The 27,286-nt window shown below is 38.3% G+C and overlaps 1 protein-coding gene across 1 annotated transcript; it reads right to left on the bottom strand.

Moving 5' to 3' along the window:
* Positions 1 to 527: 527 nt before the first annotated feature.
* tinagl1 (tubulointerstitial nephritis antigen-like 1) lies at positions 528 to 25,494 on the bottom strand. Its single transcript, XM_032581351.1, has 12 exons — positions 25,108 to 25,494; positions 22,099 to 22,409; positions 19,604 to 19,670; positions 14,434 to 14,526; positions 14,195 to 14,309; positions 11,845 to 11,971; positions 11,578 to 11,728; positions 11,307 to 11,493; positions 9,642 to 9,687; positions 7,860 to 7,983; positions 3,874 to 3,919; positions 528 to 3,722 (listed from the first exon to the last, which is right to left on the bottom strand). The coding sequence occupies exons 2-12, from the start codon at positions 22,403 to 22,405 to the stop codon at positions 3,561 to 3,563; spliced, it is 1,425 nt and encodes a 474-aa protein (XP_032437242.1). The 5' UTR covers positions 22,406 to 22,409; positions 25,108 to 25,494; the 3' UTR covers positions 528 to 3,560.
* Positions 25,495 to 27,286: the final 1,792 nt, after the last annotated feature.

The raw sequence follows: 27,286 nt of genomic DNA on the forward strand, positions 1-27,286 counted from the left end.
CTGCAATAAAACATGAATATGCTGCATTTTGTATCAACATGTGAAAGGACTAAGGGGAAAACCAAATTTTGATATTTAGGTGGATTTTACACAAATTAAGAATTTTGTCCAACAACCCAAACATCACCTGATATTGCTCATTCCCTGAATAGTTTTAAATCTGTTTGGTTTCCTTCTTATTAAGTACAATGCAACATAGTATTCAGTCTTCATAATGTAATGAATGAAGTCTTCATTCATTACATGAATGTAGTCATTTAAAGACTTGGATTACTAGACTGCATAATCCAAGTTTTTAAAAGTTTTTTTTCCGTGGTTCTTCTCTGGAGTTTTTGCTTTTGGTGATGGAACGTGACGCTGACACAGCAGGACTTATGAAAACTGTCCTCAGCCCACACATCCATCACCCATCCCCTCCTGTTACTATTCACTACAAAAACATGCATGCAGAGAGATTTTCCACTGGACAATCTACTGTATATCTATGTCTAAAAAAATCTGAAATGAATATTTCTTGCAGTCAGATATGAGCTGGTTTTAGAAAGACATTTATTGAGGAGGTGAACACTAATCTGGGATTGTTCCAAGTGCACACAGAACAAAAGACAGATGTTAAAGCATTGCACAAATAAAAGAATATGATTTACACATCTCGCCATAAATAAAGCCAACACACAAATGAGACAGATATGGATTATTTCACTCCAAATGTACAACTTTATGGTGTACGTCCATTGAAGCTACCAGGGGATTCTACGAGTGATGGGATGCAGCTATGGACAACATTTAGGAGGAAAAAAAAAAAGAAGGAAATCAGCAATAATACAAGCATAAGGAAAGGAGAGGAGAATTTTTTCCCTCAATATTTATTATAAATTATATCTGGAAAAAACTGTGGAGATTTTATTTTTCCAGTTTTGGTCAAATCCTAATTTCTTGAGTTTTTCTACTTTCATATCAGTTCATCTTTTGAAACAACTTTTTTTTAATAGTGTGAAGAGCATAAAGAAGTTTTGCTAAGTGTAAGGCCGAAGCTTTTTCAGAGATGTTTTAGCAGCTTTTAATCTGTTTCTGACTTTGCTCTTGTCAACACAAACACACAGATTCAGGAAAAGACAGGCAACCGTCCTATTAGTAATCCCTCCATTTTGCGCTGCATTACACATTGCTTGTCCATCCAGACGTTTCTCTGTGCTTTTACATCTTTCTGCCCATTCATGCCTGAAGCAAAGACGGAAAGACCTTAAAGATCACAAGACATGATGAGAGAGAAATATCTTTTGAAGACAAAGCTGAAGCTGGCCCAGGATGTAACCTAAGAAACAAGTTAATAACTAACTGAGCTTTCCTTTTCAAGTCTGGCGAAGCTGAATAAAGAAGAAATAAAGATAAAGGAACATTTAAAAGATTAAAAAAAGAAAGGCCGGTGTGACTTTAATCTGCTTTTTGTTGAAGTAGTTTTACATACAGTGAAACATTCAAACCCCTTGAACCTTGTCACTGTTTTTCTACATTATAACCACAAACCTAAATTCTGTTGGGATTTTGACAGATCAATGCATAATTATGTGGTGGAAGAAACATTTATGTTTCACCCCTCCTTACTCTGATACCCATGAATAAAATAAAGCATGACTAATTAACTGCAGGAGTCATCTGATGAAGTGGAGTCCACCTGAGTGTTACTCAATTTCAGTATAAATCTAAACTGTTCTGTGAAAACATCAGATGTTTATTAGTAAACAAACAGCATCATTGAGACCAAGGAACACGCCAGCGAGGAAGATGTGGAGAAGTTAAAAAATGAGTTAAAATAATAAAATAATATTCTCTGAACATCTTACAGAGCGTTGTTTAATCCGCTATCAAAAAAAAATGAAAAGGATTTCTCACCATTGGAGTCTGGCTTGTATGGAAGAGTGGGAACATTGAAACCACCGAGAGAAAACTGTAACAATTCCTGTTTTCCAGAAGCTGCGTAAAGAGTGGAAGAAAATGCTCTGGTCAGAGGAGACCAGAACTTCACTTTTCCATCAAAGTGGATATTTGCTGCCACTGTAAAGCATGGTGGTGGCAGTATCATACTGCAGAGATGCTTTTCTTCAGCAGAAGCAGGGAAACTGGAGGAAGCAGGACAGATTTGAAACTGTCATTGAGGTTCCCCTTTGAGAACAACCGTCCTAAATACACAGTCCGAGCTGCAAGGGAATTGTTTTAATCAAAACTAATTAATGTGTCACAATGGTCTAGTCAAAGCCCAATACTAAAGTCAATTGAGAATCTGAGCCAAGACGCACTCCAGAAATCCAGATACTCTTGTTCTTCTACTTCACAATTATGCTCTGGTTTGTGTTGGACTTTCACATAAAATGTTAAAATATATTGACAAGAAAAAAATGATAAAAAGTTTTGTGAATACTTGGTGGCACTGAATAAAACATAGAACATTTCCAGAGAGGGAACGTTAGCAGCAGTTTTGCCATGTGATCCAAATGTTTGTAGCAAAAGCACAACAGCTTTAAAGGAAAGAAACAGAAGTGAAATGTGAGGATTTTTTACACAGTTGGTCTTAAAACACATATATAAAATATAACTTTAATGTACAACTGCAACAAAAAATAACATCTTGAACATAAACTGTAACAGCGTACAGAGAATCAAGTAAATTAAGACAATGACACTTGTTTCAGATTTGCCTCTGTCTCATTAAGGCATTACAGTCTGCAGTCTTTTCACTGAGGATCGAGAATTGTTGCTTTAATTTGTAAAAAATTGCTGCATTTAAGCTTACATTAGCAACCAGGTGTTTCACTAATATGGTCATGTCACTTAGAAGTGTTTCTTCTTTCACAAGCACATAGACATGTTGAACAATTTTAAAATAGGAGATGACCTTAAACTCCTGTTGTCTTGATTTCTTTATTTTTTGGAAACTGTGAGAAGCCTGAGAAGTGTCCCCTGTAATTCAAAGAAAAGGGTAAAACCTTGCCTTTTGTATGACTGACAGGTTAATATCATCGGGTCGTCTATGATATATTATCAGGTTGCATCGCTTAACAGGGGAGTGTCCTTCTCACAGGGACTGATGCCTGATAATCTGCCTCTCAGATTTCCACTTCGTCCAGCTCTGCATGCAGTGTCCGGTTTCTCTGGATTATAGATTTAGAGCAAGCAGAGACTGAAGGATAAAAGGAGAGAATTGAACTTCTTCATCTGACATCGTCTCTGAAATGAGCTTGGTCCAACAGATGCCAGGACTTTTCTGGATGTGTTGTCTTTGGAGGTGTGAGACTGCAAGGCAAAATCAAGATGCTTCAAACATATGTGTATATATATTTTTGGTGACATTAATCTTGAGCTACAGAGAAAGTTGGGCAGTTTGTTCTAATGAAGAAGTGAATTAACAGTGTTTGCATAGACGCCCCCACTGCAAAGCAAGGTTTTAGCTTTGTGGCCCTCCCAGACAGTTTGTTCGTTAAAGGGACACAGTGGCGTTCTCCGCTGCAGAGCAAAAAAGCAAAGGTCACAGTGGGGGGTTTCAAAATCACAAAAGTCTTCTTTTAAATGTGTCTGCGGCGATGGTGGTGATTCTGCATGTCCTCCATAGTGATTCTGCCCCAGACGCCGATCACAAATGCTTCGATCTCGCACTCATTTTCTCCCCGAACGATGCGGAAGTAGCCGTTCTCGCCCCAGTTCTTTCCCCAGGAGTTGGCAGCAATCTGAGAATAAAATCCATCATTCAGCAACTCCATAAACAATTTCAACCAATGATTATTTCTTCTTTTTTTTTTACTTCAAGGGAGGAATTTTTTCAGGTCAGAAACATGAAAAGCAGTGGCTCTGTGTTTTGGGGGGAAAAAAGCAACATACCCAGTATTTTCTTGGTGTCCCATTATAGTCTCTGTCTTCTCCCCACCTGTGCACAAAGCAAAGCAAACCAAACGGCTGTAAGGTATTTTACCAGGATTTTAAGGTAGTGCATATGTAAACAACAATGGTTTTAGCTTTTAATATTTTTTTAAAACAAATGTGAAAACTGTGGTACACATGTGCATTCAAGATCATTTTACTCTGATACCCCTAAATAAAACCCAGGAGAATCAATTGCTTTCAGAAGTAATCTGAGTGGTAAATAAGGTGGACATGACAGTCAGGGTAAAGTACACGCTAATTGTATGAATTATTTTTAGCTTGTCAACAACATCTTGAAAACCAGATATTTATAGCTTTGTCTCTCTCTTTTCACACCCAGATGCTTTTCCAATCCGAACAACATGGAATTCCCCATTTTGATGGGCATTTCCGCCCTCCAGACATGGAAACAGGGGATAAGTTATGCGGAAATGAAAGTCAGTCCACCAACATAGGATAAAACATCTAAAAACATACAGGCACAGCATGTGAACCTTATCTTTACTCCTTGTGCTTGCCAACAAATTTGCTCTCTGGAAACCCTGGCATCAGCCCATGAATTCCCACTATGATCTCCAAAGCGGCTGCCCCTACAGTCTCTGCTTAGCATCATCAAAACATTCTCCCAAAGCCAATTCCCATCCTGTTTTTGCACTCCGGGCCTTTCATTTCCCAAAAAACTCCCGGTGTCCAATCCCTTGTTATCTTTTTATAAAGCGAAGGAATGTGGGGAAACAGAGCGGAAGGTCGGACTCTGCCAACTAATACGCTTTCCCCAACACCGGCCGGCAGTGCCAGCTGTCCATCACCGTCTGGGCTTAGTGTTTTCTTAAGTGTGGTCAAACGTCGGCGTGACTAAAAACAGACGCTGCTGTATCAACAACATGCCGCAAAAGGAGTCTGAAACAGAGCAGGGAATCAAGGTCGGTGTTTGTGAATGAGGAACAAACACACACCTATACTTATGTGTGTGTCTGTGGGAGATCCCATGTGCATGCCTTCCAGCATATTTACTGGTAGAGACAGAGCCAGACAGAATCAGACCAATACTTAGCTCTTATCAGACCCACAATAAGCTCCCTCACTCAGTCATGGACAATGATAGACATACCACTGTGCCTGTGCGTATACTCCCCTCATTCCTCCCTTCGTACCCCTTCTCAGGCCGATTGATCCCCCTTTCTCTGTCCGGTGAGGTAAGGATCAGCGTCCCAGACAATGCTCTTTCCACCACGTTGGATCTCAATGCTCTTTTTGCAAACTTTCCCAGGCCCTGGGCTTAAAGGACACACAGCCACAGGATTTGGCCTGTGTAAACACACTGACGCCTGTGGCAGGTTTGGGCTGCAAAACACCGCGGAACACCACAGCAGCCCTCAACTACCTCATCTCCATATGAACCTGCCACAGATACATCCACTCAACGAGAGCAGCGCCGAGGAACAACAATGTTAGTGTCAGCATTTACCACCAAAAACGCAATTCAGTAAAGAGAAATAAGTGGAAGTTTGCATCCAGTTTGAATGGTCCATTTTGTTCTACTGCTCTTTTCAAACCTATTGTACTTCCATTTTAAATCTGCGAAAAAGCAATTTGTCCACATGTAGATAAACCATAGTGTCAATGCTATTTTATTGGTCTTTGAGTTTTTTGATGAATTTTAGGAGACATGCAGCAAAGGTCATCAGGCCTGGACTCAAACCTGTGACGGCCAAGTCGAGGCCTCTGTATATGGGTCGCACCGCTGCGCCCACATGAAGGATTTTTAACCTCAACATGTTATGTGATGGCCTGCACAATCACGTGGAAAACTGCAGACTTGACAGTTCTCCAGCAGACAGTGATTCCCTACTCTACCTCCACAAGTTTGTAACACACATTTGTGTTAGAAAAAGGCACGCAAGTTACAGGTGTAACAAGAGCTTTCTTTTTTTTTTCCTGAGTTTATTTGGTAGGGACAGACACACACCCACATAGACAAACTGAACAAAACAGCAGTCCCATGTTTGCGTCATAGTGCAACAGCAACAGCTAATTCGCAGCACTTGTCCCTAGATGGGCTTTTAAAAAGTACCTCTAAAAGTTAAAATCATAATCATTTAAAATAGCACAGCATAATGTTGACGACATCTACAAACAAACAGTGAAACATGAAACATTAGAAATTTGAGAGGATTGTGAAGCAAAGTCCGTTCAAAAGTTTTGAGGAGATTCTCAAAAGCTGTGAACTGAATAAGAGCCACCTCACAAAGTCGTGTTAAGGACATAAGCAGCAACTTATGTCTTTGTTGCTTAAAAACCTCAGTAACTAGATTTTTGATAATTTTTTTTTTAAATCAACAGGAATAAGCAATAGAAATATATTACTCTGTGTTTGATTAATCCATATTTTACTCATGAAAAGTATTTTTTAAATTTAGATTCTACAATAAAATAACTTTTCACTGATATTCAACTTTATTGTGTCATTTTTAGGTGATTTTATAATGCAAGTATCCAATGATCACATTTTCTAATGTCTGTTTGGATGAGCCGACAAGATTGTGATCCCCAAACGAAGCAAAACCAACTGAGAAACCTCCTGTTGGACTCTTCTAAAAGTAAATCCACCATCACAGCTGTCTGCAAATCAACAGGTGGTGTCTCTTTGAATGCATCGACTTTTAAATCTAACCTTGCCTACATCAAAGACACAATCTCTTATCCTCGTGAATCTGGCTGTCCCACAAAACCTCCCATAAAATGCAAAGTTTTCAAGAAGACGTTTTTATGACCCATGTGAGAATCATTTTGAAGCTCCTGTTATCAAATTAAAGGTCTTCAAAGAGACATGTTATGTACGTGAAAAAGATGCTGACAATGAAAGCAGCAGATAAGTTTCCCATAATTGACCAAACAGGTAGAGAAAAAAAATGCTTCAATCATCAGGCTTAATTAGCCTGTCTGGAGTTTTTCACAGTTGTCTCTGCGGGATCTGGTCACACAGAGATAAACAACTATTTCCAAACACATTCTTCAACCCCTGCGGTAGACACTTTGACATTCTGAAAGCCAGTTGTTCATTTTTCTTACTTTTACGTCACATTTGGGAGATTTTATCTGTCTAATGACAGACATACGTCAAAACCTGCCCGATGAACTCCAGGGAAGATTCCTGTCAAATATTTATGAGTAGAAGGCTTGTTGATGATATTTCAAAGGTCGAAACCTCTGGCCTCTTATTGTCCTCCGTATGAGACGTGCAGCAGCATGAAACAAGCACCTGTCTGTCTGGGGGGGGGGATTGTCTAAATGATAACGGGTTTATTTTAGTCTGGATTCAAGGATCTGAAAAAGACAGGAAGCAGGACTGTCTGCGCACAGAGAGCCAACAGAGGAGATGAGGCTCGAAAGCAGAAAGGACGGAGAAATAACGAGAGACACGGGGGTGGTGGGCAGTTCCAGGTGTGTCAGTCGGCTACCTGCCTGCATATTTGTGGTCACTGTAGTTACAGGATGGGGGAAGGGTGAACGCTGTCTGGAGCAAACCAAGGAGTGGAGCCAAAGGTGTGTCTCTAAGAGCAGAAGTCTGGGTGGGAAGCTTACTCACAAGAACATTTTTGGCTTTGGGCAAACACATGTGCAAGGGGAGAATTTGAACTCAACCCAAATCAGGCAGCTACTCCATAAAGGAGTAAAAACACCTTTATGTATGAAAGGAGGGAAAACAGACTCTCAATTTAATGAACAATGTCATATTTATCTAGACTTTGATCAGTTTGGTTGACATAAGTTTTTGCGTCATTTTTCTACTTATAAATCACACTCAACATTTGAAAAGTCACATCTAATATTCTGTGTGCTTATGTTCAACCTAAAAGGTCTCATAGACTCCAGATGACTAAACTCACAAAGCAAACCAAAAACGACCTGTTGTTAACTGGTACTTTATCGCAGGAACTCACCCAAGGATCCTGACCGAGTGCGTGCCATGTTTGCGGTACTGTGGCGGTTTGGCAAAGCTGACATCAGTGTGTTTGTAGATCCCACTCTTGTAGGCAAAGAAGTCCTCATGGACCTCCATAATAGCTGTAAGAACAAACAAACAGGAATAATTAGAGAGCAGATTAAAACACATACTTCCCTGGATCTATAATAGTGAAGGGATAAAATCTTATCCAAATATGGATTAATTTAAGCGCAACTAGACCCCAAAGACAAACACATTCATACATCAGAGAAGGCTAATCTGTTTGTGTTTGTGTGGGGGTGTTCTTGTGTGTGTATCTTGTAAAACTACTTTTTCTTATTTTGTCACCACATAACCTAATTTTTTTGTTACGATTTTAAATAACAGTCCAACACAAACTAGTGCATCGTTATGAAGTGGAAGGAAACATTTCTATTTTTCAATAAAAAAAATCTGAAAAGCATGCTGTGAATTTATATTCACCCCTCTTGTTCACTCAACTTTCAAATTTAAAGCTGCGTTAGGATATAAAATAATATTATAGATTTTCAGCATCTCAGAGCTCTCTTTAATCCATTGCCTGAAAATAAAAAAAAAAAGATTATGCCAGAACTGCAAAGCCTGTAAGACGTCCAACTAAACTGAAAGGTTTGGGCAAGGAAAGCATTAATAAGAGAAGAAGTCGAGAGGCCCAAAGTAGTGTTTTCATACGCAAAGATGATGGAAACATGCAGACTTGCAGTTAAAAGTCATCTTTTACTGTTTCTCTGACCTAGCAAGTTCCCACTTCTTTGTGTTTGATTAAATAAAATGTGTAATCTAGCAGAATATGTAAAAGTTCAAGAGGTTTGATTTGTGCACAAGGCACTGGATTAATTGTCTTTAAAAATGAGTTGTAGTGAATGCCTTTCTCCTGCTGTAGACGACTGCAATGACTTATAAACAAAGTTGATAAATATAACACAAAAGCTCATGCACATATGCGCTGTTAGCTTTGTGACAAGGAGCAACTTTAATGTCAAAAAGGAAACTTGAAATGAGGCCAACAAGTCTTCCTGCCTGTTCTTCTGAACAATAACTATGTGCACGAAGCTAGCAGAGGTTTAGAAAAGACACACACACTTTGCACACACATATACATGTGACTTTTCAGTAACACTTTATTTGACGGGTTGTGAATAAGACTGTCATGACACCGTCATAAACATGACATAACAGCTGTCATGAACATGAGTAAGTCTTCATGAATATTTATGACTGTTGTCATAAAGTGTCATTCGGTAAACAATGACACTTTTGTTGACAAAGTTGACATTAAAATGTCTTTGTTATGACAACTTGACATTAACCAAGAAATCATGATCCGACATAAATTTGTTATAAAAGTATTACTGATTAAACTGTAGCTTTGATAACATAAAGCTACATCATTTTAAAATTGTAATCAGTAATACTTTTGACAGTGGCCCAGATGAGCACCAGACAGAGACAGACTGTCAAGGAAAATCTGGTCAACCCCTTTGGTATAAAAGTCAATCATCTGACTCGGTTACTGGGGTCAAAGTTGAAACCCTGGACAAAAGTCACAAGGGTCAGAGGGTCAAACTTGGCATCACAGGGTAAGATTGTCTAGATAAAGGTTTAGGATGCCACAGGATGGTCTGAACCTTTTATTTTAATTTTTTAACAGAAAGTTAGGAGTAAATGTTAATAAAAAATATATTTATTACCATAATTAGTGAAAGAACGCAGGTTTTTGCTAGGCAAAATGCCTTACCTTGCACAGGACCATTATCCATGATCTCCTTCATAATCTCCTTTTCCTAAAAGATGAGATAAAACAAAACAATTTACAGCCGAGGGAGAACGAGACAGGCAGATCTGGTCTGAGAAACAGAGAGGATGAAATCTAATCCCCCTGGAATAAAAACTCAGATATAAGAAATTGAGTTATCAGGGCCTGCTGCTCTTAATGCCTTCCATATTGACTTCAGAGGCAGTCGGGGCAGAAACAAGAGACTATAATGATTTGGAAAATCATTATTTGTCATTTAGCAGACTGATGCTGGCAGATAAAACCCAAACCTGGCTGCAGGTCAGTGGAGATGAAACATTGCATCTTTTATAGTCAGAATCAAAAAGGCGCTCTACCGTTTTACTGTCTGTAATCATTTAGAGTAACTCCACTGCTTTAATGACATACTCTTATGTCCACTCATCGATATTTTGATTTGCTAAACTCTTAAAAGCTGTAAAGAAAATGGCACTCAGAACATTAGGATAATGTCATAAAAAAGAAAACACATCAATCTAATTTCCAGTAAATCTCAAAGATTTTATATGGCAATAAATGATGATTTTATACATACATTTCTAAAGTGGAGCCTGTAAGCCGGCGTAATTCTATCAGTGATTTGTTTGTCCATATATTTCAAATTAAATCATGCTAACACTTGTAACAATTAGTATTAAAATGTTATAAAGCTCTTCCAGATAAATTCAATACAGCACTCTGCATATTTATTATCTGCATAATAAAGAGAATATATCAATAAATCTGGTTTGATAGTTATTGTACCTATGACTATTTACATTTTTATTTGTGACTTCTTGTTTCTGTCTCAAACTATTTCAGATGGCAAAGACAGGAGAGCAAAGCAGATGTCCACATAAAAGCAGCTACTCACTAAACTTGCTGACTTGCTCACAGCAAATTTATATATCGGTCAATTCAATTATTTCATGAAATGGTGCATCAAATTATTAGTATTATTATCATTAGTAGTAGCTTATTCAAAATGTTTATTTTGTCTATTTTTAATCTGCTTGATATTTTTAATGTTGTTTTTAATTTTCTTGTACAAGCACTTTGAATTGTCTTTGGCTGAAAGGTGCTATATAAATAAAGTTGCCTTGCCTTGCCTAGCTGTAGGAGTAATAGTAGTAGTAGTTTGTTCCTATAATTCTGAATATTAAATTAATATTATATTCTTATTAGTAAGCGAGTACTTACAACAAGCTAAAGATGCAAACCCCCCTTTGTGTACAGATAATGCAAAGAAAACTTCTCTAAATTTCTACTGTGTGAAATTAGGCTATTGTAATAAAAGATTAATTCATTTTCAAGTATTTTTTTTATATATATTTTATAATGGAGGGCAGTAGAGATCTGTTACTCAGCATAATGCTGCAAGACACTCACTAGTAAATCAAAAATAAACAATAAATCAAGTGGGTTGTGTCTACTGCGTGATGAAATTTGACAAATCCATGCATATTTTACATGGAAAATTAAGTGTGGAGAATGATTTCTATCTCATTTTATGTGTGGCGCTATGCGCATAAGAAGGCATGTTTGTCGATGTTTATGCATGCATGCATGCTTTCTGTGAGTTGTTGTTGATCTGTTTATGAGAAGCTTTTGTGGTTGTGCAATTCTTACGTTGGATGAGAGCCTGTAGGGCGGCGTGGACTGGTAGATGTCATTGTGGTAGTTCTGTGTGTTGGGGCAACGCTGTGTGGCTTGCCTCTTGCCTCGCCCCACTGAGCGACTCTGCATCATGCAACGCCCCACCTCTGCTGGGGTTTGTTGTGGAGGTTGGTATGGGTAACAGTCATCTGTCACAACTCTTTAATTAAAAAAAGAAGATCATTTCAGCCTTTTGTATACATAAGAGTACGTTTATTTTCTGCGTGACACGCAAGGTTCTCACCCACGACGCCGGAGGTACCACCAGGCTCCGTCTACTCGGCCTCCTGCGCAGCCTCCTTGGTTGCGTGTGTCACAGGAGATAAGATTTTGGGGCGACAGCTGAGGAGTCATGTGACCCATGGACTGAATGGAGATTCGGTCTGATGCCACAGCTGGTGAAAAGACGCAAAGACTAAACATTGTGCCTGTTCATGCTTGTCCTTCTTTGCTCACTATAACATTCAATATATTTGTCTTCCGTTCAGAGTGAGTTCTCCTCAAAACCCACCTGCAGTTGAAAAGGCCCATGAGGCGGCACAGTTGCCCTGATCCAGCGGTTCGTGAATTTTCCCGGGCCACTTCTCCAGTGAGCTGAAGTGGAGCGGTAGATGATCATTCTGAGGGTCCATGTTCATCTGTAAGAGCAGAATAAAACAGTATTTAACTCATGGGGTTTCTTGTTTGTTTGTTAGGTTTTGCAATTTAAGGTTCAAAGGCTGCACTGGCATGAACAGTTATGTAAAATGTTAATATATACCCTGAAAATGAATAAATCTGATTAACATTCAGGCTTATGTAACTCCTGGATGAAGAATGTGCAAAGAAGTCCAGTGAGGTCAGAACAGTTAAATATTTAACAATTGTCCTCTCCATGTAAAAGGCGCAATTAAAATATTTTTGTCTGACAAGTTTGGGTCCCAACAAGATTACATAAGTTTGCTCCACAGTGGAAGAGGCTTCTGCATAGGCAATTAGGACCATTTAGACCTGGGTCACACAAGAACCTTTGATCCCTGTTGAACTGTATGGTTACATCAGTGTAAATTTGAATGCATTTTTCAGGCATGCATTCATTCGCAGATAACTCTCAGATAGCAGACTCGAGGCTGGACACTCGCCCAGTCCGCCAGTGAGGTGTGATAACGGAGCAGACACTTCTGTCTAATAAACGTCCCTCTGTCTCATGAAGACTTTGGCTACCTGCACCACATTCCACTGATTAATGACACCGTTATTCAGAGCAAAGAGACAGCCACTTCATATATAACTAAGGAATGTGCTGCTGTTTTAAGATTTGTAGTTCTGCAGAGTCAAAGTCCAAAATGCAGCCATCCTGGCAAAAGAGACAAATTGTGCAAGAATATGTCGGCAGATATGTTTTTGTTTGGGGTTCTCAGCTACAGTAAGTAATGTAATCACAGCATCCCAGACTGTACAATTTAGGGGCAGAGGGGGGGAGGTGTGAACGAGCTGTGATGCTGGTAGGGACACAGGTAGGGACATGCCGATAGCAGAAGAAGGAGTCTGTTTGGGTGGGGATGGATGGAAAGCATGAACTAAAAGGGGGTTGCTCTTTATCCTGCCTCCCTCATCTTAGTTATTGCTCAATGTTTTGTTTCCGTCTTATGTAATCTGTCTGGGCAGAATGTAAACAAAGATGGAGCCAATGAGAGGAGGGCCTCTATTGCATTCCAACAAAACCCCCTCATTAAGTGAAAAATGTTTTGATCGGGGCTCACTGGTGAGGAAGCATGTGGGAGCCTGTAAAGAAGTAAAAGACACAACCAAGTGGCACATTCCCACAGGCTGCTTAAGCATGCAGCCTCCAGCAATCACGGAACATGTTGTCCTCTTTAAATGTACTGAACATGTTATAGATGCTTTTTAGTATCACTTCTCTTTTTTCTTCATATTATTTCATCTATTTCAGTCTAGATGGAATATTAATGTGTTCTATAAAGGTCTTGAATTATTACATTAAAACAAAATTTGTTACATGTTAGTTGCAGTATCATACTATGGGATGTGTGTTGATGGGGAAATGAATGGAACAACATGTAGGACAGAAAATAAACCTGTTAGGAGCTGCAAACGCACAAACAGAAGCAGGACTTGATATTGTAAAAGTTCAACTTCCAGGAAAAATGTAACAAAACAGAATTTAACTTCCAGCAGGAAAACAACCCAAGACAGACAGTCAGAGCTATAAAGGTTTAGATCAAGTTATATCTATGTGTCTGAATGGCCAAGAACGTTTACAGAACATGAAAATTAATGTTCAAGAATACTTTTCTTCCATCCTGACAAAGCTTGAAGTATTGTAATTGCAAAAACCTTAACCAATAGGTGTGCAAAGCTTAGAGAATACCTCAAAGACTTATAGCTATTATAATATACCAAAGGAGGCTGGGTGATAAATTAACAATCTTCATATTTCTCATAAAACATTTTTACTTTTCTTTTCAGAAAAGAAAATATGCGCTCATTTTTGTCTTGTTCCATTGCATCCATTCATTGTCTATACTGCTCATCTTTGTGGGGCCAAAGAAGGGCTGATACTTATTTCCAGTGGTCAATAGGCAAGAAGAGGGGTACACCAATTAACCTAAAATGTTTTTGGACTGTGGTCAGCCAGAGGACCCGATTGAACCCATGCATGCACTGGGATAACATGCAAGCTCTATGCAGAAAGACCACAGACCAGAATTTGAACCAGGCAACAGCCTCTACTGCATACAATCCTGACAAAATTTATACAAAGATGACAAAATATATTGACATTTGTGTTTGTAATATTGCAAAATGTGACAAAGTCAAGGCAGCTTAGCCTTATTTACAAGGATGAAGATTGGATCTACCTGAATCTCATTCATGTTCATAATAGTGCTGGAAGGTCTCTTTGTGCCCAGTCTGAATCGGATGCCTTCATCCAAAGTTAAGCCATATAACTGACTGTAGTTTGCAGCTTTCCATCTGAAAACAGAAAGAATAAGAAAAAAATTTCTTGCAACATGTGGATCACTCTCAATCTTCAAAAAGCCTCCACACTAAAACAGCAAATAAATGCATTGACTTCATTTGCTTGTTTGTTTTATACCCGTAGTTTCCTCGGTTGACGGCGTTGATGACGTCAGGCTCAATAAGGCAAGCATTCTGCTCACACTCCCAGCGTCCAGAGGACCCACATGTGCTGCAAGACACCAAGACAGAAAGCATGGAGGGTCATCAAATGCTGACAGCAGCTGCACAAAATCACTAGTCACATTTATAAAATCAATGATGAATAAAATCAACTCCAATAAAAACACCCAATCAGAGATCAGATTCAAAGTGGGATTCCTAAAAGGAGATTAATCAACAGAGGAATGCAAGAGGAATAAACTGGGGAAAATATGGAAAGATTTAGGGAAACATTCAGATGAAGAAAACCAGTCAAGTTTTACAAGACAGCAAGAAAAGACAGGATATGAATAATGACACACAGAGACTTTTACTGCTGTGATACTTTGAAGTAATTTACTTCCTAATGACTCACTCTGGAGGAGTGTGTCTGAATATGTTTGTGTTGTCTGACAATTGAGGGAGCACAGCTCTGAATAGTAACATATTTTGTATTATTTTATTAAAACTAAAATAATTTTTTACATCACCTGAATTCAAAAATATGTGGTTTTCTCACCATTTTAGTGTTAGGACACAATAAATGCTCCAGTACTGTCCATGAAAATTGTGCGTGACAAAAACTGAATCAGACAGCTGACTCACGCTGATGAGTCATTGAAAAATACATGGATTTAGTTTGTCTTTTCTTGTTTTACGCATCATGACTAAATGACTAAAACTTCCTGAAAATCTCTTAAATTGAATGATAAGCTGTTTTACACATTTTATTATGTTGCTGTTGACTGAAGGGCTTTAAAAGTTCAACACAGCTGAACTTACGGCAACGCAACAATGAATAGTTAAGAACTGTTTCAAGGTCTTGCAAAAAGGTCTCCTTGATCCCACTTGACTTCCTAAAATCATTCAGGGGAATTAAATGAGTAAATTTCCTGTTTATTGTTCAAACCAATCTGTGAGAAGCAATTATGATCTTTGAGTTCTGGATTAATTTTAATGTCTGATGGGGAACAATTTTAATAACATCAGGATACAGAATCAGTCAGGATGTATGCAAACTCCATAAAGACTTTGTTTATAGAGGTTCCAAATTTGCTCAAAATTGAACTCAGAGCAAAGGTGGCATTTGTACACTACTTATTCATGTTGATGCATATTCAAGACATAAAGATGTTCTCATTGTAAACACTCAATTGCTATCTAGTGCTCAGAGTTAAGCCAGATGATGTAAAATTTAGCTACTCTGCATACTATCTAGCAAAATTATAAATTATATATTCCAATTATAGCCTCTGCTTCATTTAAAAATGTTTTGCATAAATAAAAATAACTTTTTCATATGCTCATATCAATTTTGGCTTATTTTAAATACATACCAGAGATAATCTATTAATGCTCATTTACATCATAAATGTAGCATTATAAAAATGATTTTACTTTAGGAGTTTCTCAAAAAATGAAGTCATCAAGTAACACTGCTGATGACTGTATGGGATGGTTCACCATTTACAAAGAAAGTACCTACCTGAGGCAATTACTGAGCATGCACAATGATGAACAGGTTCAATTACCTCTTACTCACACAGAAACCAGCAGAATGAGTAACTCATCTGATTGCAACATTTCCAGCCAAAGTGTCTAAGACACATACAGTATGTGCAAAGGCAATGCTCAAGTTCCTGATTTCACATTATGTTTAAAATAGGGGATTTGATACCAGCAAAGCACTGGCTAGTTTCTCAATGGGAACATGAAAAACATTTCAACTGGAAAAAAGTGATGACGACCTTTAGCCTTTATGTTTTCAACAAGACGACAGGCATCACAGATCTCAGAACCAGGAAGTCAAAAAAGCAGCACATCTGCACAGTAATGACGGGGCACAGCGGGATGTGTTTGATGACAAAGTTATGAACATAAAGGGAGATTTTGAAATAAAATGAGAGTGCAGTGACAAGAATGGGAAGCCAGATTTAACATTCACACTACCCATTAAAAACAGAACAAGCACATTCATGCTCAGATGACATGCTGCATAGTGTCTCGAAACCTTGTGTGTTTAGATACTTGTTTATTTGAAATTCATGCCATTAGCTGATATCTAGATGGACGCACAAGAAGCCAAATCAAAGTGAGTTCTTCAGACTGTCCTGAAAGTGTGATGTTTCATAGTGATTATGTTCACACATGGTGCTTTCACAGAGAAAAGATCTCAGAAAGATATCAGACAGGCAAGAAAAGGTGCATATTAGGATTTTTTTTTCTTCTTTTCATAAGCTCTTCCGCAACACATTCTTACCAGTCAGAGTAGATCCAGGCATCAACTGTAATGTGGAGAGGTGTAAATCACCCTGCAGGGCTTTTTGAAGTGTCAGTTCTATATTAGTTTGACAGTCAGGCTTCCCCTTTCTATTTCAGCCAGTAGCTACACGTAGGAGAAACTGAATCAAGTTTTAAATGGCTTGACTGCTGCTAACGAGACAGCTTAGAGGGAGCCAGCTGAGAGCTGGCTGTCAGCTCTAAGAGGAAACTGTGATCTCCACCCTGCAGGGCTAAGAGAACACACATTGGCAAATTAATAAGTGGAGTAGGAAAAGGGAGTGTCTGTTTCCCCTCTGTGTCATTGTGTGGTGTAACATTTTAAAGAAGCCATGCGTATGGCCTTACGTGTAGGAGCTTATGCTTATTCCATAAGAATTTCTGCTAGATGGGGAAACAGGTTTGGGCTCAGGAACAGAAGGACATTGAGCTTTCTGTTGACCTGCTTGGACTTAGTTTGGAGTCATAATCCATCTTTCCCTGTTAGTCTTTTTTATAGCATTGATTATATGATATAATGATCAAAACACACTCAAGAACGCATGAGCGAAAAAAAGCAATAAAAGCTGAAAACTCAGCACTACAGGCTGATCATAAAAACATAATTACAATTTTGCAAAACACATTTAAGAAAATAAAGGACCTGTAGATACTTCACAAGGACAGAGAAATTTGTTCCCCATTCCGGCATCAGAAGGAACAAAGTACATCGTTCTTTTCCTGCAGTTCTGGTTCAGGGGATCTTGCAACTTCTGACTGACACACTATCCGGGCCGAACCTTTTTGTCGTGTGGTGCCTGACAGCTTTTGTGTGAATGGTGAGAAATTATAAATGGGCATGGTTACTGCAAAGATGTACACTGCATTGGGAGGTTTCCCAGTGGGAGGAGTTTTCAGAGTTTTGCTCTTGAACTACTTGTAAAGCATGAAATGTCCCGGTTAGAGAGAACGTTGTTGTTCTTATTGCTAGTTAAATAGAACTACAGTTTTCTGTGTTCTTGTGCTAAACATACAGGACTAAAAATATATTTTTTGTTTGAAGATGTTGGGTGTCTACTCAATGGGTGTCTAAGCTGCCAAGGCAGGCTAAACAAAAAATGCCACAAAAAAAAAAGTTGTTTTACAAAAATATTTTTTCTATTCATGTAATTGTTCTTATGAGTTCTTTTTTTTACATTCTGTTGTTCTTTAAAATGTCATCCTGCTAACCCTTTTGAAAAAGTTGCTGCTTTTGGTTTGGTTTCACTGTTTTGTGCTGCAGCGTTTCCATAAAAGTCCTGCAGTTTTCCCTGAGCTGACTGGTCAGACTGGCTTGTTTTTTGTTTTTTTTTAAATGCTATGACTAAAAATAAAGCAATGTTCCCAGAATACATTATTCAGATGTCACTCTTACAATCAAATAAAATCCCAAACTGAACAGACCACTGAGCTGTCCAGAATTGGTCATAATGATCGGTCAGTATGAACATAAAGAAATTTAACTTTCATTTCTTCCTGTTTTTACTCTCCAGATCTGCTGCATGTCTCCCAGACTGCAGAAAAACACAGAAAAATAACCACATGAACTCTGTAGTCACTCGCTTTTAGAAATGCTGAAGCGAGGGAGGGAGATGTAAACACGTCCTTCAAGATCAGCAAACAGGAAAAATAAATCAACACTACTAAGAAGATTCACATTGGAATTTACACCATGAGTCAAAACAAGCACCAAGCAGCTTTGTCTCACTGGATCCAGGTTCTTTTTTGTCCTTTGAAGTTAATAGCTTTTTTATCTATACCAAAGTAGAAGCTAAACAGGAAAACTACTTCAATTACAATCAAATTGGCCATGTAACTGAGGGCAACATGAAACAGCTGTCTGTAAACACAATATTGTTAATAGAAGATAAGGGGAAACTTTATGGGTTTGTTTTGTTTTAGTCTGAGTTGTGTTGCTGCTACTTTTGTCCTGCAAACACAGACTGCTGAAGTGTTATTTTATTCAAATTAGTTCATAAATTAAGTTATGTATAGGGAATAATTACTGAACACATGAAGAAAAGGATTTGCAAAAAAGTATAAAAAAGAAAAGAGATTAAATCTGTCAGTGTTTAGAAAATGCTCCTGCTGTTATCTGCACATCAAAATCAGTTACTTTACTAAAAATTGATGCCCTATAAAAGTTTTTTTATTACTAAAGTATTGCACAAAGTGATATGAAAGGTAAAAGTAGAGAGAACTTAGTTAGTAATTGCAATGTTAACAGCAAAGCTGAACTCCTGAAGTAAAGACAGGCTGAAGCTTCTTTAAAATTTGCTGCTGGAGAGAATATAGAGTGGTCAGATGAGGCCTAAACTGAACCCTTTAGGTTTCACTGCAAGCACCACATTTAAACACATCAAGGTTCAGCACATCATGTCAAAAGTGAAGGTTGCACATCATTGATCGGTCTATTTCACAGCTTCATGTCACTCAAGAAAGGATGAATGGAAACCCCTTTCAGTTTTTCATTTGTAAAAAAAAAAAAAAAAAGCTATTTTGAAGTCATTCGTAGTTATAACATATAACAAATGAAGATTTGTGATTGTAGCAAAGTGTGGTAAACTTCGAGGAGTATGAATGCTTTTGCAGGACACAAATGTGAGATAAGAGCCTTTATTAAGAAGTTGATATTTAGTTGTTTCAACCACAACTTAAACTGTTTCCCTTCTATATTAGTATAATATTTTTGAATGCATGTACAGAGAACACAGAGAAAAATTCATCAAAGAGGTGAAGGAAAAACATTAAATTTTGAAGCCATGTGTGCAGCTGATACAAAAAAGAATGGAAAAGTAGGGCTTACGTACCATAAATTGCAGTTTTCTTTGTATGTTTGCCCTGTATAAAACTTGTTTCCATTTCTTTCACAGATGTCTGAAAAGAGACAGAGATGGGGTTTAATATACACTGGTTTGATGTGGTTAAACAAAACTGATCCTCTAACTAATCTGAAAGAAATACCAACACAGACTTAAACGTAGCGATGCAAGTTGGACACACACATATTAGGGTGCATATGCAGCAAACACACACATAAAGCTTATGTGAGGGCTAAGTAGCTCTGAGCATCAGTAATCCAGTGTAGGAATGTGGAGTTAGCTCCTTTCCTCCATTCCCATGGCTTCCTGGGCTCTCATGGTTTAACAATTTTATACTCTGCTTCTCCACCTCCACCTGAATGGAGGGAAGGAAAACACTTCTTGTGACATAAATCCTTCAGCAAGGGAAACCATTTCTGACTAAGAAACCATGAATCAGCTTCAGCTTCTTTTTAAATCACTTTGACCCTCCTCTTCTTGAAGTTTGAACCCTGCTACCTAGAAAACTACAGTGAGTCAGTGACAGACTCAGTGACTCAGTTTATCTACCCCCTGATTTACAGTTGTTCAGGGTGTCAGCGCCATGTGGAATTTAAAAAATGACTTGGCACAAAATTTACTACAGGTCCCTGAGCTGATTGTGATTTATGGCCGAGACCTTCGACACCAATCCTCCAAACTCACAGCTGCCTAACTTGGTCTGTCATAAGTCACTTGCTGCAGCAAGTTACAGATTAAATATCTCCCATTTCTCACTTATGGAAGTAATGTATTTATTCCTAATAGGATGTTTAACAAAGTATGATTTGGCTTCACACCTCAAAAAGACCTCTACCCTGCTGACTAGAGAACACACACCTGCTTACGCCCCTCTACCCCTCGTTGTCCGTCTCTCCTACCCTCCACATAGCCCACATTCTTTCTCCTGATCTCCTCCGGTTCAGTCGTACACCCCTCCTCCTCATTCCTATTTAATAAGAAGCCCACTGTTTCCTGCCCTGATCTCCGTCACTGAAGGTCTTTGCTCTCAACGGCACCTTCTCCACCTCTGCACTGAGAGAGCGGTGCTGTAGCCGCTGCGGTCCAACTGCAGCCACGTGTTCATTATTATGGTTGGAGGAGAGGAGTATCAGTCAATGTTTGCTTGCTGAAGTGTTTGGACTGAAATGGCCAAGGAGAGCAGAATGCCAATTATAGTTCCTGTTAGATATTTAGTTATATTTTACCAGCTGTTTGATGTTTTCAATTTATTTTATAAATATTCAACCAACCGGTGTTATTTTGAAATGATTTGTGGTTATATCATTTCATAATGCTGAAACTGCTGACATTGAATTGTGAAAAATGCTCTACACTAAGGTTGTGTAACTTAGAAAAAATACCATGTGAACATTTCTTCATTTAATTTATTTTATTTCATTACTCTGACCTGGATTTTTCTTTTTTTTTTGTGAAGCAATTGAGAAGGTTTTTTTTAGCTCATTAAAAGCCATTTCAACTTCATATTTTCACCTGGTCACACAGAAATACCTGAAATATCATAAAACAATAATCCAGATGGCGAGACTTTAATTTGTAAAATTACTCTCCAAAATGGCAGGAAGCAGTAAACTTTCACACCGTTGGATTTGATCAACAGGAACAGCAACATTTAGAGGAAAGAAGCAATGATGTTTGTTGCCAGTTTTTTAGGAAACATTGGACTGACGGATTTAAATGTCCTGACAGAAATAACTGTATAGACCTGATGAATGGAATATAATGCACTTGAATATAAATAATTAAACAGACAAATAAATTAACAAACCAATAAACAGTATACTGATGTATATCTGTTGTACTCTGAATCAACTTCTAGTTTGGCATGGAAATATTTCTATATACTGATAATTAGCACAGGTGGTAATAATATGAACCATCTGCACACTTTGCTAAGACCCAACAAAGTAAATGTGCTTTACTTGTGAAATACATTTGAGGCTTAGTGGGACTGCTAATTTAAATTCATTCTGTCTTTATTTTAGAGAACTGAAAGTTAACTAATATGAGTAATAAAAAGGAGGAAAAAACATCACTCTCAATACAAGTTTTTATGTTTGATAAATTCATCAAATAGCCTAACCCAGTCACATAAAATCTCAATAAAATACATTCAAGTTTGAATGTATTTTATAAGATGAGAAATGTGAAAATGTTTGACTGGAATTAATATTTTTTACAGAGGATTTTACGGTGACCAATAGTTTTAAAGGAGTTGTGTTAATTTTCAGGGTTTCACTTCATTCTCTGATCTGAAACAAAGCTGGCTCATAGTTGTTGCAGCTGTAGCTGAAACTTTGTAGAGGGGTAAAACAATGTGTCACTGTAATTCATTTGTAGGTGTCAGCAGAGTGTCGTATGCCGCTGTGACAGCCTCAACAGCTCTGATCACAGACCCTTAGAAAAGTAAGCGAAGCACACAAACACATGTCACCCTTATGTACCGATGAAAGGTGGCGGGACGCCCAGACAGCGATTCCAGAAGTCCGGGCAGCAGTCGGAGACGGTTCGGTTGCAGAACAAATCACAGTAGCAGATGGTATCCAGGTAGGGCACGGTGCACAGGTCGTCTCTGCCGGGGCAGCAGCCTCCTCGCCTGTGGCAGTAGGAGCCGTATGGGTCCCTGATGCCGCCAGCATGCAGAGGACTGGCCAGCTCCCTTTTGGTTCTTCTGTTTTGGATTCTGTCTGCGGTACCTTCCTGCGCAACCAGGAGCAGCACCAACGCAGTAAAAACAATAGGACCCATCATCAATCTGTAACCAAAGAAGAAGAAGTGAAACGGTCTTAGAAATTAACATATAAAGTTGGTTTTATTCCACACAAGCATGGTTTTATGTGTCATTAAAACAAATTATTTTTGATTTTAAACTTCCAAAGTATGGAGGTTAGAGAGTAATGAATCATTCATTTAGGACAGTTGCCAATACTGCATGCACATTCTGCTCTATGATTCACACCCACACACATCCACTGAGCCATAAGCTTGGCAGAACAGACACACACACTACACAGAAGTTTGGGGAATATCAGCAGCTCATGGTCCAAACACAATCCCAAGGGATTCCTACACACTGACCTTTTTTTCATGACTTTCCTATAAGACAGCCAAGACAAACTGCAACCAAATTTGAAAATGCTTCAGCAAAGAAAGAAATGAAAACAACCACAAAATGATTCCTGGACTTTTGGGACACTGAATGCTTTAAAACAGCCTGACAAGTAGCACGGTTATTAGAAGTAATATGTCAGAGCTTGTTGTTTGTTTTTTTATGTGACTGTGTCTTATTATAAAAATACTTCCTTCTATAGTAATAACCACAAAGTCCTGTTTTTGTACATGTTTACATGTTGCTCTAGTTTTTCTTGACTGCAAACTTTGATCCATGCATTCCTTTGTTTTGGATGCGCCATGGAGAGCGCTGGTTTCAGATTTCTGACAGGGTGGGTCCATGCAGACGTACCGGAAGAATTGCCCAGCTGCTTACATAAATAGCATCTTTGATTGTCAAATCAGGAATCCACTCACAATGAACATTACGCACATAATAGCAAGGCTGTACTCTGCCTGAATGCGTTTTTTAGGTGTCCAATACCCACGCACAAAAACATGAAAGCAAATGGCAGCACGGATGGGCAGGAGATCCGCTCTTTAAGACAAGAGTTTAGTTGAAGCAGATTCAAAGCAGTGCAATAAAACACCCACCCAGGTGTTCACAGAGCTGCTCTGGCCTTCATGTCAAAGTTTTAATGGTGAGCAAGTAATTCATGGTAACTCTGATAAAGAGAGTTCCAAAATATTTATCCTCTCAAAATGGTAACAAATTAATTTTGGAAGTTACTAAGTATTAACTAATTAAATGGTTTAGTTTTCGATGAAGAAAATAAGCTTGCAAATGTTGATCAACATTAGATTGGTTACAAATCCAACCATTTTAGGAAGACAAAAGTCTCATTTGTAATGTTCTGCGACAATGAAGAGAACCATTAAGGCAGAAATATTTTTCTGTGCTTTTTTAGTTACTAAGTAGAAAATAGTATAAGGATATTAGGAAACTGGAGAAAGTTTGAGTTGAGCATTGACAGTCTAGCAAATAAATAGCACGCACTAACACATTAACGTTGAGAACCCAATGTTCACCCATTGCCTGCATTCACTCACTAAAAGGTGCCCCGATTAAGAAATAATCAATTATTTATTTACAGAGGAATATTTTCAGCCAGTGTCAAAAATTGTCTGCTGTGTCAAGCAAAAAATAATTAGAAGCTGGTTTATTTGAGTAGATGAAATAAGTAATTTCAGTAAAATCTTCCTAAACGCTAGTAATAATGATATTTTTGTTGACTTAAAAGTTGGTTGGGATTTAAATAATTTACACAGCTCATTTTAAAATACATGTAAGCAATTAAAACCATTTTGAAATTCTAACACTTTGTATAACTAGCTTAATAAACTAATGCTGGAGCTTAATTTTACTCCCGCTTGCTTAACAAAAGCTGCCATATGGTCTACCAGAGCTCAGGACAGCTGCTGTAGCCAAGCTACTGCAGCCACAGGGCAGATGGACCCTCAGCAACAACAGCCATTCACATATATACATGAGCATGCACGTTTTACACAGCAGAGGCTGAGAAGCTCAGATTCACAGCTTGTCACTGCAGGATTAGAGTTCAGAGGTGACATGACAGACATCAATTTCATCTCAGCAGCAATTGTTCAAATAAAAACCAACTCCAGTGGTAGAAATGGACTCAAAGTCAAAGTTTTTTAAAGAAAGTTTTATCTTTAAATTCAGTATTTTGAAACATTGGACATTAATTTTACAGAATAATTAATGGCAAAGCATTACCGGTATCTTAAGCCTCTACTAAAATTAGTACAACACAGTATTTTGGTAGGAGCAGACTTTTTAATATTCTCTCCCTATTCATGTCACTGTCTCTCTTTCTTTCAAGATATTATGGCACAACCCACCAGATAATTCTCTGTATGTCTGTAAAGGGTCTTCCTGAACTATTTCCCTCTCACAGTCCTGTCTGTGAAACACCAACATGGGTAATTGATGGTCTTACAATCCCCTTTAAGTGTTGAATAAAACAGGTGAGTGCATGGATTACGGCTCTCTGAGTGGCACAAGAGGACCAGACAAACACCCATAAAACTGGCTCATAAAATTGCTCAATCTTTAACTTGCATTCATCTTTCCATAATAAATCTTCTAGAATGTTGTACCACTCAATCAAACACCCAGAAAGTAAATAAATTCAAACAGCAACACCTTGACTAATATGCAGTCATAAATTGCACCAAAAGAGAACAAAGTTCAGCAGATGTTTCAGAAATATGTTGAAGTAAGTTGAGAACAATGTAAGTCTGAAAACTGTAAAGCTGCACCTGCCTGGAATCCGTCATAGAAAACAAATCTGTTGCACAGAGGCAAAATCAGTTGTTACCTGTTAGTGAAACAGAAATCTTGAGTTTATAATCCAGCAGAAACCCGCAGTTTGGTTGATGTGTTGTTCAGGAAGTCATTCACAGGTAACGAGTCTGAAAGGTCAGTCCTCCTTTCTCTAAGGCTCACGCTCTAACAGGATCTGCTCTGTCAGACTCTGCCATATATACATGCAGAAAGCACCGCTAACCACTCCCCCATTCACTGCAGGCCCTGTCCCCTGCTTCACTGCCTCCTGCAAACTCTCTCTTCCACTCATACACTTTTTTTTTCTAGTAGCTTCCTCAGTTTGATTATCTGTGAGCAGCCTTCCTCTCCTTATCATCCAGAACCCTCCATGGTGAAATACACTCTTAATTCAGGCTCCTGTTACACAATACGCTGTTCCTTTCACTTACAGCCATGAATTTGCCCTACATTTACTGTGCAGAGCTAAACTCTATCTGAGGTGTTCACAGTAAAGAGTAGCTGCTGACTCCTGCTCCTCCTCCTGCACACAGGTTGCATAAGTCCAACCCACTCGGCCTGGAAATGAGTGGACAGATTGCAGAAGACTTTCCAGCTTCTAGAAACTTACAAACAACCCCCTGGACATTAGGTTTTGGCAGAAATTAAAGCAAAATGCTCTAAATATTAAGACTGTTTTTCTTCTGTGTGAGCCGTTATCCTGAATCTGTTTATGTCATCAGCTTCTGTTTATTCCACCTCATTCACTCCAAGGTAAATGCAATTATTCCAGGTGAGACTTAATAAGTTAGATATTTTTAAATAATAGGTTTGATAGAATGAATCTTATTATGTTGCATTTCTTAATCAATTCTGTTTCAAAATAAATGCATACAGATATTATTTGTTTTTTTTATTTCAGTGAGTCACAATCATAACATAGCAATTAAAAATTTGCAAGCACAAGCAAGGAACTTGATTTTTATTTCTTTGTTGTTCTGCAACAGTTAAGTTGTTGTCATGCTGACATGTTAATCACTAAAAAAAAAAAAAAAACAAGTTCTCAAAATACAAGAAGCGAGACAATTTAGTCATCCCCTGTTTTCTGGGCATTATTGATTGATTCAGAGGAGTGACATGGTGCTAAAGGAAGACGCAGCTGTGCGTTAAACACCCCCTCCATGCTCAATCAATAAACTAAAAGCTGAATTGATAATGGAGGCACAGCAGGGTGTCAGACAGGGTGGGGTTTAAGGATGGGAGAGACAGGAGAAACAAAATGAGCGACCACACAAAGAAACCTACAGCTGATAACATATATTCACAAAAATACTTATACAAAAAGAATAAGTCTTTGTTTAGAATTAATGTCTTACATTCACACAGAGTCAACGTTTCTCTTTATCAGCTAACATTACTGATATTGTTTTAAACAGGTAAATGCCAGAATAATCAGAGGATATTTTTGCTTTAATTTTAGCTTTATTTATACTTTCTTTAAATTTTCAAGCTTAAGCATGATATGCATTTAAACAATTTGTGAAAGCTGAGACGATACAGCTCACAATCTGAGTCACGTCAGCGAGTATTTATAGTTTAAGGCACACCTAGAATATGCAACATGATGGGAAAAAATTATAAAAATCAGATATCAGGAACAGAGCTGTGGACCTCCACAATCTGGTTTATCCTTGAGTACAATCTAAATGTCTGCAGGTCCTGCAAGTTTTAATCCAAAGGAATTGTCCAGACATACTGTTTAGAAAGGAGATGGTCTCTTTGTCACACAGATGGTTTGATTCAAAAAGGATGTGCCAATCCCAGAACAAAAATAAAATAACTGAAGTATTTTTCTGTAGCAAGATCATTATCCACAGTAAAATGGATCGCACGCTGACATTGGTTGTAAGAACAATCACTGAAGAAGAAGTCATCTCCCAGAAAGCAGCATGAAAAGCTTTGCAGTTTGCAGATCAACATTGAGATGGACACCTCAACATGTAGAGACACTTCTTGTGGTCTGATGAAACTGATGTTTGTCTAGAGTGATCATGGTTACATTTGAAAGGAGAAAGAGGAAGCTGAAGTACAGGCGTGACATCACCAAGTGTTGTTGCTGAAGCGACTGCCGCATTTCACAAAACAGATGACACCATGCAGAAAGAACGTGACTTGGAAACATTGAAGCAACATCTCAAGACATTAGCCATGAGTCAAACTTTGGTTTTCCAAAC

The sequence above is a fragment of the Xiphophorus hellerii genome, chromosome 13, assembly GCF_003331165.1.
Source record: "Xiphophorus hellerii strain 12219 chromosome 13, Xiphophorus_hellerii-4.1, whole genome shotgun sequence".
Taxonomy (NCBI): domain Eukaryota; kingdom Metazoa; phylum Chordata; class Actinopteri; order Cyprinodontiformes; family Poeciliidae; genus Xiphophorus; species Xiphophorus hellerii.

What these genes read in the sequence shown, in the direction of transcription:
- tinagl1 (XM_032581351.1), bottom strand. Translation starts at nt 22,405, where the DNA reads ATGATGGGTCCTATTGTTTTTACTGCGTTGGTGCTGCTCCTGGTTGCG. An exon ending in CACTCGGTCAGGATCCTTGG is followed by an intron (nt 3,920 to 7,859) that starts GTGAGTTCCTGC and finishes CTTTGTGCACAG; the next exon opens with GTGGGGAGAAGACAGAGACT. An exon ending in GGACACCAAGAAAATACTGG is followed by an intron (nt 3,723 to 3,873) that starts GTATGTTGCTTT and finishes TTTTATTCTCAG; the next exon opens with ATTGCTGCCAACTCCTGGGG.